The sequence below is a fragment of the Drosophila sechellia genome, chromosome 2L, assembly GCF_004382195.2.
Source record: "Drosophila sechellia strain sech25 chromosome 2L, ASM438219v1, whole genome shotgun sequence".
In the NCBI taxonomy this organism is placed as follows: Eukaryota; Metazoa; Arthropoda; class Insecta; order Diptera; family Drosophilidae; genus Drosophila; species Drosophila sechellia.
The window spans coordinates 8,673,966-8,685,920 of NC_045949.1; the positions used below are offsets into that span (position 1 = coordinate 8,673,966).

The 11,955-nt window shown below is 45.4% G+C and overlaps 5 protein-coding genes across 5 annotated transcripts; all 5 read left to right on the forward strand.

Moving 5' to 3' along the window:
* Window positions 1–6,153: 6,153 nt before the first annotated feature.
* Window positions 6,154–7,206, forward strand: LOC6611750. The gene has a single exon (XM_002036237.2). The coding sequence runs from the start codon at window positions 6,226–6,228 to the stop codon at window positions 7,093–7,095; it is 870 nt and encodes a 289-aa protein (XP_002036273.1). The 5' UTR covers window positions 6,154–6,225; the 3' UTR covers window positions 7,096–7,206.
* Window positions 7,207–7,272: 66 nt separating this feature from the next.
* Window positions 7,273–8,208, forward strand: LOC6611751. The gene has a single exon (XM_002036238.2). It carries the CDS (start codon window positions 7,325–7,327, stop codon window positions 8,096–8,098), a length of 774 nt encoding a protein of 257 aa, XP_002036274.1. The 5' UTR covers window positions 7,273–7,324; the 3' UTR covers window positions 8,099–8,208.
* Window positions 8,209–8,321: 113 nt separating this feature from the next.
* On the forward strand, window positions 8,322–9,186 carry LOC6611752. The gene has a single exon (XM_002036239.2). It carries the CDS (start codon window positions 8,376–8,378, stop codon window positions 9,129–9,131), a length of 756 nt encoding a protein of 251 aa, XP_002036275.1. The 5' UTR covers window positions 8,322–8,375; the 3' UTR covers window positions 9,132–9,186.
* Window positions 9,187–9,291: 105 nt separating this feature from the next.
* Window positions 9,292–10,124, forward strand: LOC6611753. Its single transcript, XM_002036240.2, has one exon. It carries the CDS (start codon window positions 9,372–9,374, stop codon window positions 10,122–10,124), a length of 753 nt encoding a protein of 250 aa, XP_002036276.1. The 5' UTR covers window positions 9,292–9,371.
* Window positions 10,125–10,178: 54 nt separating this feature from the next.
* On the forward strand, window positions 10,179–11,116 carry LOC6611754. The gene has a single exon (XM_002036241.2). The coding sequence runs from the start codon at window positions 10,332–10,334 to the stop codon at window positions 11,058–11,060; it is 729 nt and encodes a 242-aa protein (XP_002036277.1). The 5' UTR covers window positions 10,179–10,331; the 3' UTR covers window positions 11,061–11,116.
* Window positions 11,117–11,955: the final 839 nt, after the last annotated feature.

The window sequence follows — 11,955 nt, forward strand, 5'->3', positions numbered from 1 at the left end:
AGATTTCTCTGCGCGGTGTCTGTTCGTTTAATTTCAATTTGTTGCCGCTGCAAAATTTATGATGGTTATTAGCAAAAGACGTTCGGCCAGCACATTCCTCATCATGATGTTCGCCCTCTTTTCCTTGGGGCTTCCTGTCGTTTCGGTTGCAGGATCCCTTGGCTACCGAAACCGAAACTCCATTTTCTGCACGCCTGCGCAACTGGCAACATGCAACTTGCAACTCGCAACTGGCAACTTGGGCCAACGTGCGGTGGCAATGTTTACTCGCCTCAGACAAATTTCATTGTAACCCGAGTAACTTGGTAGTGCGGCTGCGTTGGCTTTTTGCTCCTTTTGGCCACGTTATGTAGACGCCTTTGTTGCCCCGTGTCCGTTTGTCTAGGTAATTGCGTTTATAGTTTGTCATGTTGACTTGCTGGTGCGGTAGTTTCTAGTTTAGCTCTCGGCTGGGGACTGGGCTTCTGTTACAGTTTCATTTGAAATCGCTAAGGTAGAGATTGTAAGCTGGCGCTTGTTTTGGCTTATCAAGATCCCGCTGATTGATAGACGCTCAAGCACTTACTGATTACATCTGCACTGGCACAAAATATGGCAACTGTTTTAAAAGAAGGGAGATTAGTTACTTTCTGCTGAAATATACCTAACTTAGCAACCAATCATAAATATGATTGTGGAAGTCTAAATTCTTCGCTTAATGAGTTGGTTACTTAGAAAGTTGGTAGTAATGTGATTTTAATATTATTTTGTAAAAGGGGTATGAGTCCCTTATCATTCCACTTATTACTGATGCCTGACACCGTCCGCGCTCAGCGATAATAAATTATTTAATTAGCACTCATTAACATTTTTGATCACCTATGCCCAGGTGCGTGGCGGCTCACCAAACTATTGGATAAGATCGCCAACACGTCGGCTGGGATGGGACAACTCGGTGGATCATCACTCATAGAGGAGATTGCTGGGGGTGGGGGTGTGGGCATGGTGGGGTCCCCAACCTCGGGGGCGTGACAAATTTTCGGTCATCCCGTTACCGATTCCCCAGGGATTGCCCGGAATATACAGATCTCGGTGTGTGGCTGGTGACGATCGACAAATGCGCTGTTTACCTGCAGCAACACGAACGATCTCTGGATGGGCCAGAGTAAAGTATCCCCATCCGAGAATCCATTAAGTTGTTAATCATATGCGCAGCGAGGCTCCACCGAGGAGTACCCAGTACGCAGTGTCCTTTTCGGGTATCCTTTACGTCCAATGCCAGGCTGCCTTGGCTGGCTGCCACAATTAATATGCGTCCAGCGATCGTAATCAATTCTCGCTGTTCAGCGCGACGCATAGTCATCGTAGAACTCGTACCGCTGCCAGTCGGAACACGTGCGGGTCATTAGTCGCAGTCACGCATTTTGAGTCGAGCCGGTGTCCGAGATGGAGTATGGAGTATGGCCCAACCCCCACCACTGACCATCCAGATCCCATAGCCCATGGCCCGTACCATGCCATAACACCTCCGCGCGTCCACTCGAACAATCCACCGACATGGGCGACGGCGACTCCACCTCTGCGGCATGTCCGTTTCGTTGATTTTAGTAGGAAATGATTTTGTACGCTTCGTTCAACTTGGATTTTGTTTTCGGCTTTTGGCGCTCAGCTGCGAAATTTTATGAGTAGATGGAACTGAATACGGCCGGCATCTCTCGGTTCTGGCAGTCGGTTCTTTGTTTGGTTTACCTTAATGGGTTCTAATGAACCATGGCAGCCGGTCGCCTATCAATGACTACTGATTCAGAGCCCAGGGTGTCGACCATCAGATGGAAGAGGGAGGATCCGGATGCAGCCAAATTCGGCGGACTTATCCAAAAACATTTTTATAGTAGACAAATTTAAGCTGGTATTAAGTACTAAAACATGGGATATAATTAAAGACATCTAACATTTAATGGAAATATTAAACATGAATTAAAACGATATTATTGGATGGTTAAAGCTGTGGCAAATCTCACTTCTCAAGTAAGTAATACATTCTACTTCGTTGTTGTGCAGCTATTTGAATCGACTGTTTACCCGTGCTCTTAATGCATTAACTCACAACCATTAAAGCTCTTAATGAGTATGTTGCAATCAATTTCCCGAGTCACGTGTGAGGAAACCACGCAGCTAAAAGCAAACAATTTAGATCCCATAAAGTGACCTGGTGGAACACCCCCGACCGACCCGTTCCCATCGATTGATATTCCTAGTGTTGCGAGGACGAGACCAGGATGTGGTCTATGGGGCACCAGTAGTTTGGCTTCCTTGCGCGTTTTCATGATGGCAAAATGCCAGCAGTAAGCGGGCTTTTAACCTTTTTGGCCTGCAGGCAAAAAATTTCTTGTAGTTTCGATTAATGGATACTAATGCATTGCTAATACATTAGAGGGGCTTTCGGGCCTCAAAAATTGCTGGCACGTGCGGGACAAATACCGACAAATTTGTTATGATAAATAAACAAACGGTGACACATATGGAAAAATATATATTTATTACTAATATCTGACAACAATTTATACGGCCATTAACAGTGGCAATACAACGTGTTTATTTCAACATTCTGCCAAGCAATAAAAAGTATAAAAATATGTAGCCAAAGGGGAATGAAAAATATTAAATAAATAAATATTAATATCTTGAAAATCAATCAAAATTCAAGGCATGCCCGTACGGTCGGCGCGTTCCGGTTGGACGAGTGCAAAATTCGCCCATAGCCCATAAACTGTTCATAAATTCAAACACCCACGAAAGGTATTATTCACCCGAACAAAAGACATTCAACAATATGGCAATGTGACTATCGATCGTCTGGCGAGCAGATTTGTGTGGGCCTTCAGTGGGTCAGTTGTGGGTCTCCAAGAAAAGTGATAGTAATCGATCAAAAACTTGAGTGTTACGTTGGCAAATGAGAAGAACTGCTGCTTAATGTGTCATTACCTGGCCAGCATATTTTATTTCAAATCGTAAATTGCATTTCCCCCCATTTCTACATGTAAAATATGCTAATGTATTTCCTCTGCTGTTGATATATATTCAACAATTGAAGAGGAAGTTCCACTGCGACCACCCCAATGCTTCTAGAACGTAAATTTATGCCACTAATAAAAATGTTGGAAAATAAATTAGCGAAATTCCGGAAATTGTAACAAATTAACATTAGCACAAATGTAATTAGTAACGCCGTGTTGACCGGTGCTTTTGTATACTAAGTTCATATACCCGTTGCGGTGGAAATGAGTCAAAATCCGTGCACTAATAATTAGTGTAGCATAACTTTCAACATAACTTAAAGGTGTATTCATTCAAAGATTAACTTTCAGTATAGATAAAAATGAGTTGCATATCATGTATTAATATTTTAAATGCATGACAGGTGGCAGCTCATCGAAAAACATTTCCATACCTTGTAGAATTTTGATTACAATTTTATTTTTAAAAACCTTTTCACTTTCTGGCGGGTGGGTGTGTGTTTAAACAGCTTTCCAGCATTGTTGACAGTAAATTGTTTGTTTGCTTAACTTGTATACGTTTTCGGTGACGAACTAGGAAGACTCCGAAACAGCAGCCGTCGAATCAGAAGGTGTTACACAATAACTCATTAATATAATGCAACGCTGGACAGGCGACCATTCATTTCCAGCTGCCTGGGTGCTGGCTTCTGGATTTCCCGATAAGATAGTGGGGTTACGGGTCCCGTGCCGGGAAAGTCATGCAGAACTTCCGTTTCGAAAACGGGGGCGGGTGAGTTCAGGAAGGGGCTGCTGGGGCATAATTACCCGACTTTGCTAGGTGCAAGCTCCATTTGAGCTTCCGTTTTGGAGCAAATGCGGCAAATTTACCAATCCCACACATATGTTCTCCCGCTCCAAAAATGCATTATTAATTGCTTTGCCTTTGATTTATCTAAGAAGCAGGCTCCAGCCGACCTCAGTGCCGGCACCCCTTTAAACCCCTGAATCCCCATAACCCCCTGAACCCTCTAACCCCACCAAAAAACTTATGCAACCCTTGGAGCATTCGCCATAACGCTCCACTCACAATGTTTAATTGTGGAAATGAGAAATATGCGGAAGCGTTGACGATTCCGCTCCAGCGTCTGCTGCACTTGTCGCATCACTTGATGCGCCCAGCCCCATTTTCAGATTCAGTTCCAGTTTCAGCCCGTGTCCGTGTCCATGCACATGCCCCTGCCCCAGCTCCTGCCCACTCCCCATTCTCCAGCCAGCCCATTCTCTGCTCCACCCCTCGTTAGCTGACATGTCAGCGGCATTTTAAAGTCTGTGTGTACGCTGGAAAAAATATTCTATATTATATTAACAAGTTTGAATAAAAAATATAAAATTACCTTCTTATGAAAAACAATTGCGGTGATCCCAAAATTTGATTACTAGTGTACAGCTAGGATATCTATAATCGAAAAAATCAAATATTTGGCCAGTGTAGCCAGCATCTGTGGCTGTCTGTTCCACTCCCACACAAGCGGTCTCGGCACTTGCCGCACTGTCCCGCCCTCCGTCCCCCGTCGGCCCACCAACTAAATGACACAAAAATATGGGCTTAACCGGAAACGGATGTATTATCTGCGCTAACTGCGCTGCCACACACAACAGTCAGTCAGCGACAGCCGGGGCTGGGCCCAAACTCGGGATCGGGTTTGAGCTCGAGCTCGGGTCGTGGAACTAATAGAATATTATAAATCGTGCCCCGAGCACGTAGAATGAGACAACCTGTATTCTCCACTGACCCACGGATGACGGTGGCCGCTTCCCAGCCCTGTTCCGCGCTGCCCTGCCTTTTCCTCCTCCAAATCTCCGGGCGGTTCTCGTTCGTTACGCTTCTGTAAGCTTTTTGGCTTGTGCTTTTTGCGGCTCCCGAACATTTTCGTGTTCGCATGCAAAATCCCAAATGAAGTTAGGGCCGGGAAAAGTCGACGGGGGAAATGCCGTTAGTTTGTCCGGGGCTGTCTGAGGTGGGGTTAGGATGGTGCTGGGGATTGTGATGGCCTGGTCCACTGCATACGCTCGCATGTCGTTGTTGTCAAGCACTTGCCAACGCTTTCACTTTCCTCCCGACCTCTCGTCGTTGGCCCTTTCATCGTTGTCAGCGTTGTGTGGGTGGAAAATATAAGCCGAAAAAGTTATACTATGGTACATTGACCTGTCCTGAAGAGGCCATTGTAGAATAGTGAATAGTGCATATAGATGTGGCCCAAGGCCGAAATCTGCAAGAGAAAGATCAATAAACCAGTCGTGTAAGTTATTTCAAATTAGTTTCTCTTTTTAGCTAAATATGATTGCTTTAAAAATGTTTTATAAAATGTGCAGAGAACATATTATCTAGTCCTAATACTGACCTCCTCTACTTGATTTTCAATTTCCGAAAGGTATTCACTTTTTACCAACTCAATAATCCAATCATGAGGAGCAGGCGAGCTAACGACTTGATTGGCAACTTAAGGGTTATACTCCTTCGACTGCAAGCGTATCTATTGCATTGAGATGCAGCTGCCAGATAACTGACATTCTCCCCGATTGTCTGCTGCCTTGGCATTTGCATGTCTTTAGCGGGATCAAGGATAAGCGTAGCCAGCTGATTGAGATTGAGTCATAGCCGGAACAATGCCGTCCAACCGTCAACCATCAAGCATCAACCGTCTGTGAAAGTGATCGTGATCGAGGCCGCAGATGCGGCAGTAAACACATCTCGGGATCGCCTTTCTACTCCAGTGTATCCTTGTATCCTTTGCTTTGCGTGTCACTCAAGCGATCAGCAAAACAACAACAAACAATGCAGGCAGGGGAAAGGAGTAAGCATCCTTTGTGGCTGTTTTGTTAGCTTTGATCGGAGCTACTTAGCATTTTCCTTGCTGGCTTTGTAGTCCCCTTGGAATTCCGCATGCCTCGCTGAGTTTTCCGCCCTGATCGAACGGAATAACACTGCTTAGATTCGAGAAATGTAAAATATTTATGCATCCATCGCATTTGGTAAGTAACCGTAATTATCTTTTACGCGAATCTTAATCTTAGGATGATTGTTATATAAATATTTCCAGTTCTTAAATCAGATTTGGATCATATGCATTATTTTGGTTTTTTATTAAACATTGTATTGTTCTTTTAGGGATGTCTTCGTACACAATCAGGGTGTGCCATAAATATTTTGTCAAAATTTAAAGTTATTGCCCTCCAAGTGCTCCCAATGTTAGGAGGTAGTTTAAGAAATGACTGGGTCATCTGTCCACCTGCCCTCCAGCTCCTCAACTTTCCTTCGCCACAGCAGCAGGAGCAGGCTCCTGGAACTTTGGTTCGATACGAGCATCCTTCGATACACCAGCTTCGCTTGGCACCCCGTAGATTAAGGCCACAGCGTTCGGTTCTGGAAGACGGAGGCTCCAGAGGACTGGAGAACGGAAATGTCGACTCATCGAAAACGATCTTTGTGCGGCGCTGCTACATGATGGCTGGATTGTTTTCGATTACAACTACGATACTTGCCATAATCCTGTCCAAGGTAATTCCTCCGGAGGCAGATCTTATGATGGCAGGATTCATAAGTGCAATGGTGTCCCTAATGTTTCTCTTTGTCTTCTGTATTTTGACCAAGTTGCGGAGGTTTTATTGGTATAGTTTCATCATGGCTGGGTTGTTTGTTAGTCTGGCAGGTTTGGGCGTGATCCTGCTTCTGGAGCGGAACCTTGCCCGCGTGTGCTTTGACCTTCTGGTGGCCTCTGCTATGACTGTGATCTGCTATTTCGCTGGCGCATGGATACCCAAGATCATCCTCCCCGGAGAGAGGACTATGTTTCTCCTGCTCGTAATCTTTGTGATGGGCTCAATCTTTGTGATGACCATGTTTATCTTAACAGACAATTGGATCTATCAGATCGTGTACTTCACGTTATTGGCCACTTTGCTAATACCCGCATCCGTTTACCATGCTCAGGTGGTTCATTCCAGGCGATTTCAGCTGCCCGATTACGAATTTGTGATTTGCGCCGTCAACATCTATCTGCACTATCTGTTGTTCTTTGCGGCCTTCTACTTTGTCATCTGGGCTCCCAAGTGGTGAGAAATTCCGGCACTTCTAAAAACTCTGGTTATTATAGGAGTCACGGAGGAATGTCCGTGTAATTCTTGATGTATATTATTTTGTTTCATCAAAATAAAAAGGTTTTAATGAGAAAAGATACCAATTTATAAATAAAAGATATAGAAGGTGAGCAGCTTTGCCAGGAGGTAAGTGTCAGGGTGCAGGCCAGACCTAGTCTCAACACTCAGTCCATAAGGATTTTAACGGGATGGACAACATTTACCACCGGGACAACATCCGGCCGACGATCGAGCAGCTGGACCCAATGACACAGTTCATTCGCAGCATCTACAACATTGGCATGATCATCACCGGACTTACGGTGGGCGCATGGATTCTGCTTATGCTGACCAATATTCGCCTGCACAGGTTCCTTCCGTTTCCCAGCTACGTCCTGGCCCTAATCATTTTTCTGGTGATGATATGCATGCATTGCATCCCGAGAATATCCTACTACTCTCCCTGCAAGTGGTTCATGACGGGTCTGGTGGTTGTGTGTACCACCTTGTTTGGCTGCCATCTCATTGACGATTTGAGCCCGCTCACTATTAGTTTCGTGATGATCGGCGTGGCCCTGATCATTCTGTTTCTCAACTTCTCAGGGGCCATGTGCCCGCAGGAGTTCCTGCCCGGCGGTGTTTGCTCCACGCTGCTGATGATGGCACTGCTGTTGGTCTTGGCCATTGTGGGAATCGTCCAGCTCTGCACCGGGAGTGTTGAGCTGCTCGACACCTTCGTCAGCATTCTGTTCCTGATGCTGATCATAGCGATTCCCATTCAGGCGCAATTCAACCACGGCCGTCTGGACGTCGTGGAAGTGGTTCCCGAAGAGCACCTCATGGTCTGCACCCTGACCTTATACTTGCACTCAATGATGTTCTTCTTCTGCGTGTGCTACTTCATCCTGGTCGACGAGAGAAAGGAGGCCATTAGACGAACATCTGAAGGGCCGAAAATTTCACTCGAAAATGATTTTGATTGAGAGAAATCGCTGTCACTGTGTGATCGAAACTGATTAGCGATCTGGCAAGTCACTACGGAGCTCTAGACCAAAGGATACTGTCATCCAGTCTAATCATCTAGCGCGGTGTAGCCTAGGCTGTACAAAAAATATAAATATATAATCATTCTAAGGCAATCAGCATAAAGCCAGAGCATTACGAAAGCCACTAGTCTCAATATAAAAGAAAAAGAATCACTTACTTTGCTTCTTTCTTCAAAATTACATTGTATTGACCTAAAAAATACTTGATCAACACATGAATAATCGCAATCGGGGTTGGGGTCGATATGGCCCTAGAACCGGAAGACCTGGTGGCGAGCCAGTTCCTGCGGAGGGACCGGAGGTCTTAGTCATCAACGAGCGGGAGTTGCGGGCCTTCATCTTCCGGGTGTACCTATCCTCCGTAGTGCTGTGCCTGCTGTCTTCCATTTCGTGGATCATACTGTCGGCACTCACTGTGAGGGTCTACAAGGCAATTCCAGTGCCGCCGTACGTGTGGCTGATATTAGCTTTCATCCTGCTCTCGGTGCTCGGCTGCATCGGACAGACTCCAGCACTGACCTTGTTATGCTGGGGATTGGTGCTGGGATCTTTGTTCTTCCTCACCCTGTTCGGAGCTTATTATATGCACCTAGTGCGCGTCTCGGTCCTCTTGATTGCCATTTTGGTTGCTGGATCCCTGCTGGCCCTGCTGCACTTGTATGGGGCCAAAAGTCCGGAGGTTCTGCTACCCAACATTATCTGTACCTGCTGCATTTTTCTGCTGCTCGCCGTCACCATGTTCGTCCTAATGATACTCTTCGTGGTCATCAGGGATATGCGGTACCTCCTGGCCGTGGCCATCTTGTTCGTCATCATGATCGCGTTCATGGCTCCATTTCAGGCTCGTTTCATTTGTGGAAGACTGCAGCAGGTGCCTTATGGGGAGACTGCGGATTGCGCCATTGGCATTCACCTACACTTTATTTTTCTACTCGCCTGCATGCTCATTTTTGCCCAGTACTATAGTTGAATAAAGTCAGTCTAAGATGTTGGGGCTGATGTGCAAATAGCCTAGAAATGTATATGCGACCTTGTTGGATAAAAACTGAATGGTTTTAAGTGCATGTTAATCCATCGAAAATCAATAAACATGCCATTTGGGTTTTGAGTTTATGTTTGGTATACCTCACTTACACAACTAGTGAACAATCTTAGCAAAATGTCGAATTACATCAAATTTTGAAATTTCTGTCTCAAAAAATCCGTATCGATGCCTTGTTGTCCCCATGGGCGAGTGGAATTGGAAGAGGAAGCGGACGAGGTGCAGCTAGTGTTTGCCCGTACTGTTTACATAGAAGCCGGACTACTGTGTTCCGCATCGGCATTTCCCTTACTGTTTGTCGCGTCTCTCAGGTTAAGTGTTGTTAAAGTCCTGCCGATACCGCCGTACGTGTGGCTGCTCTTCGCCCTCGCCATCCTGGCAGTCCTGATCTGCCTGCCCATCCGGCGCATTCGGCCACTGATCGTCTGGGCAATGGTCGGCGGGGTTGTGGGACTCTTAACGCTATCCGCCGCATATTATGTAAGCATGTATGACATTCCCGACTTGGTGCTCTACTTTACCGTAATGACACTGGTGGTGGGCGGACTGATGTTCTCTGGAGCCAAATGCCGGAAATCGTTTCTTCCCAATGGCCTCGTCACCGGAGTGATTGTGACCATTTTCCTGGTAGCGCTCCTTCCGCTCAGCGTTTTGTCTGTGGTATCCACGCGATACTATTTTGCGAGCTTCTGTGCTGTGCTGAGCGCTCTGGTATTAATAGTCATCCCCCTGGAAACACAGTTCATGCACGGACGATTGCAATACTCGCCGCTTGGACTCGAACCGATCTGCTCCATGCTGATCTACCTTAACTCATTTACCCTGTTCTTCTGCATATGCGTGTTTTCTAATACGATTGAAGGGGAGATTCTTGGAAGTATGCAAGTTGATTTAGACGGCCTATCTACAATTCCAATGTGAACGTGATTAATAAAAATGTTTGCTAATTGTTATAGATTTACACCTGCTACAGTATGTACAGAATGCAGACCGCACAAGGTAAGAATTGTAAATCCGATCTAGATAACCCAGTAGAAACTTTTCGGGTAAACATTTGAATTTGTTTGGAGCAATAAAGTCAAGAAATCGATAATTGGAATTTTATAAACTCTGGTATTTCCTAGTCCAATGCCAAGTATTCAAAGAAACACTTTTCGGAACATAGATCAGGAGGTCTATGGCGAACCGCCGGATGAGAGCATCAGTCATGCGGCCAAGATATACGGACTTAGTGTAATCCTGGCTGCCATCGCATTGACGCAGTGGATCATTATAGGTAACACCCATATGCTGAGCCACAGCAGATCGGAGGAGCGCTACGGCTGGTGGCTTCTGTGCACCTTTTTCGCAGTCGCCACACTATCCTGGACCAAACTAGGACGCAAGGTGCCCTTCAACTACATCATTATCGCAGCAATCGTGGAGAGCTCAACTATTTATATAGCCATGGAACAGAAGCACAATGAGAATAGACTCGTCAACTTCTACGCTGGCATTGTGGTGGTTGCCCTGATGTTGGCCTCGATATTTTGGGGCGCCTACTTTCCCATGTTCATTGTTCCCGGCGATCTGCTGCTCAGCTGTTTGGTGGCAATAGCCAACATTATGATGATCATATTCTTCATCAATGTCCTATTTATCAACTACCAGGGAATATACTATGCGGTACGGAACACATTCGCCCTGGTGGCCATATGCATGGTGATGTACACGGCTACCATAATCCACGATCGCCAGTTCGATGTGCCCAAGAACGAGTATCTGTTCCTCAGTGTCCTGCAGTTCTTCTCCTACATGATCCTGCACGAACGCATCCTGGCCATATCCTTTACAAGTGCGCTGAAAACAAGTTGTTAAATGCAAGTCCCTTTTGGCAGTCGTATGAAATTCGGTAAATCTTAAAATTTGGTTTGCATGTGGTTACTAAATAAACTGTATGAAAACTAGAATTATCAACGCGGAAGGTGATTTTGGTATTTTTGCATTACTGTGCATATGGTTATTGTATTGTTCTGTTCGAAATTTTCGGCTCATTGTTTTGGGACTACGGACAGAGTTCCTTGGCATGCGCCAGATCCAAACAATGCGGGATTGTCTGGAAGTGAAGTAAATAAATAAACCGCTAAATTGGCAGTGCAACGTGTCTCAATTTTGGTGGGGCGTGTATGGTGATGGCTTTCATTCACTGCACATGTGATTTAGCAGCCTTTATTGAGTAGGTAAACAGCAAACACGAATTTCAAAACCGGATTCATATTTGCAATAAATTTCGATATAACTCAGTTCAAATAGATTTATATTCTTTAAAGATTTGTGCAAATAAAGGTCCATCCGAAGCAGCTTCCTTTGTTATAAAATTTAATAATTTAGGCGTGAAGAATATCAAAACTAGAGTTCCGTTTGTCCGAGATCATAAACATCCCCGTGCAGCTTTAATAAGAAACTCGCGCATCGATTTGAACTGGATTAATCCGGGGAAAAACGTAACTCTCATACGAAATTTACATAAAGAATCCTTTACTCCACTCCGTCTATTTGATAAGCTGGCGTAACACAAGAAGTGCCACTGGAAACAGGATTAATCGAGCAGGGTACTGGACTGTCCAAGACCAAACAAAGCGGCAGCTGGGCAAGACAAAGGATCGCGAGTCCCTCGACAATGCAATATCCACTTAAGGTCCAAGCGAGGCGAGAGGAAACTCGTTATGAGTCACACAAATCTCAGACTTCGCGGCGAGGGTCTCCGATCCAG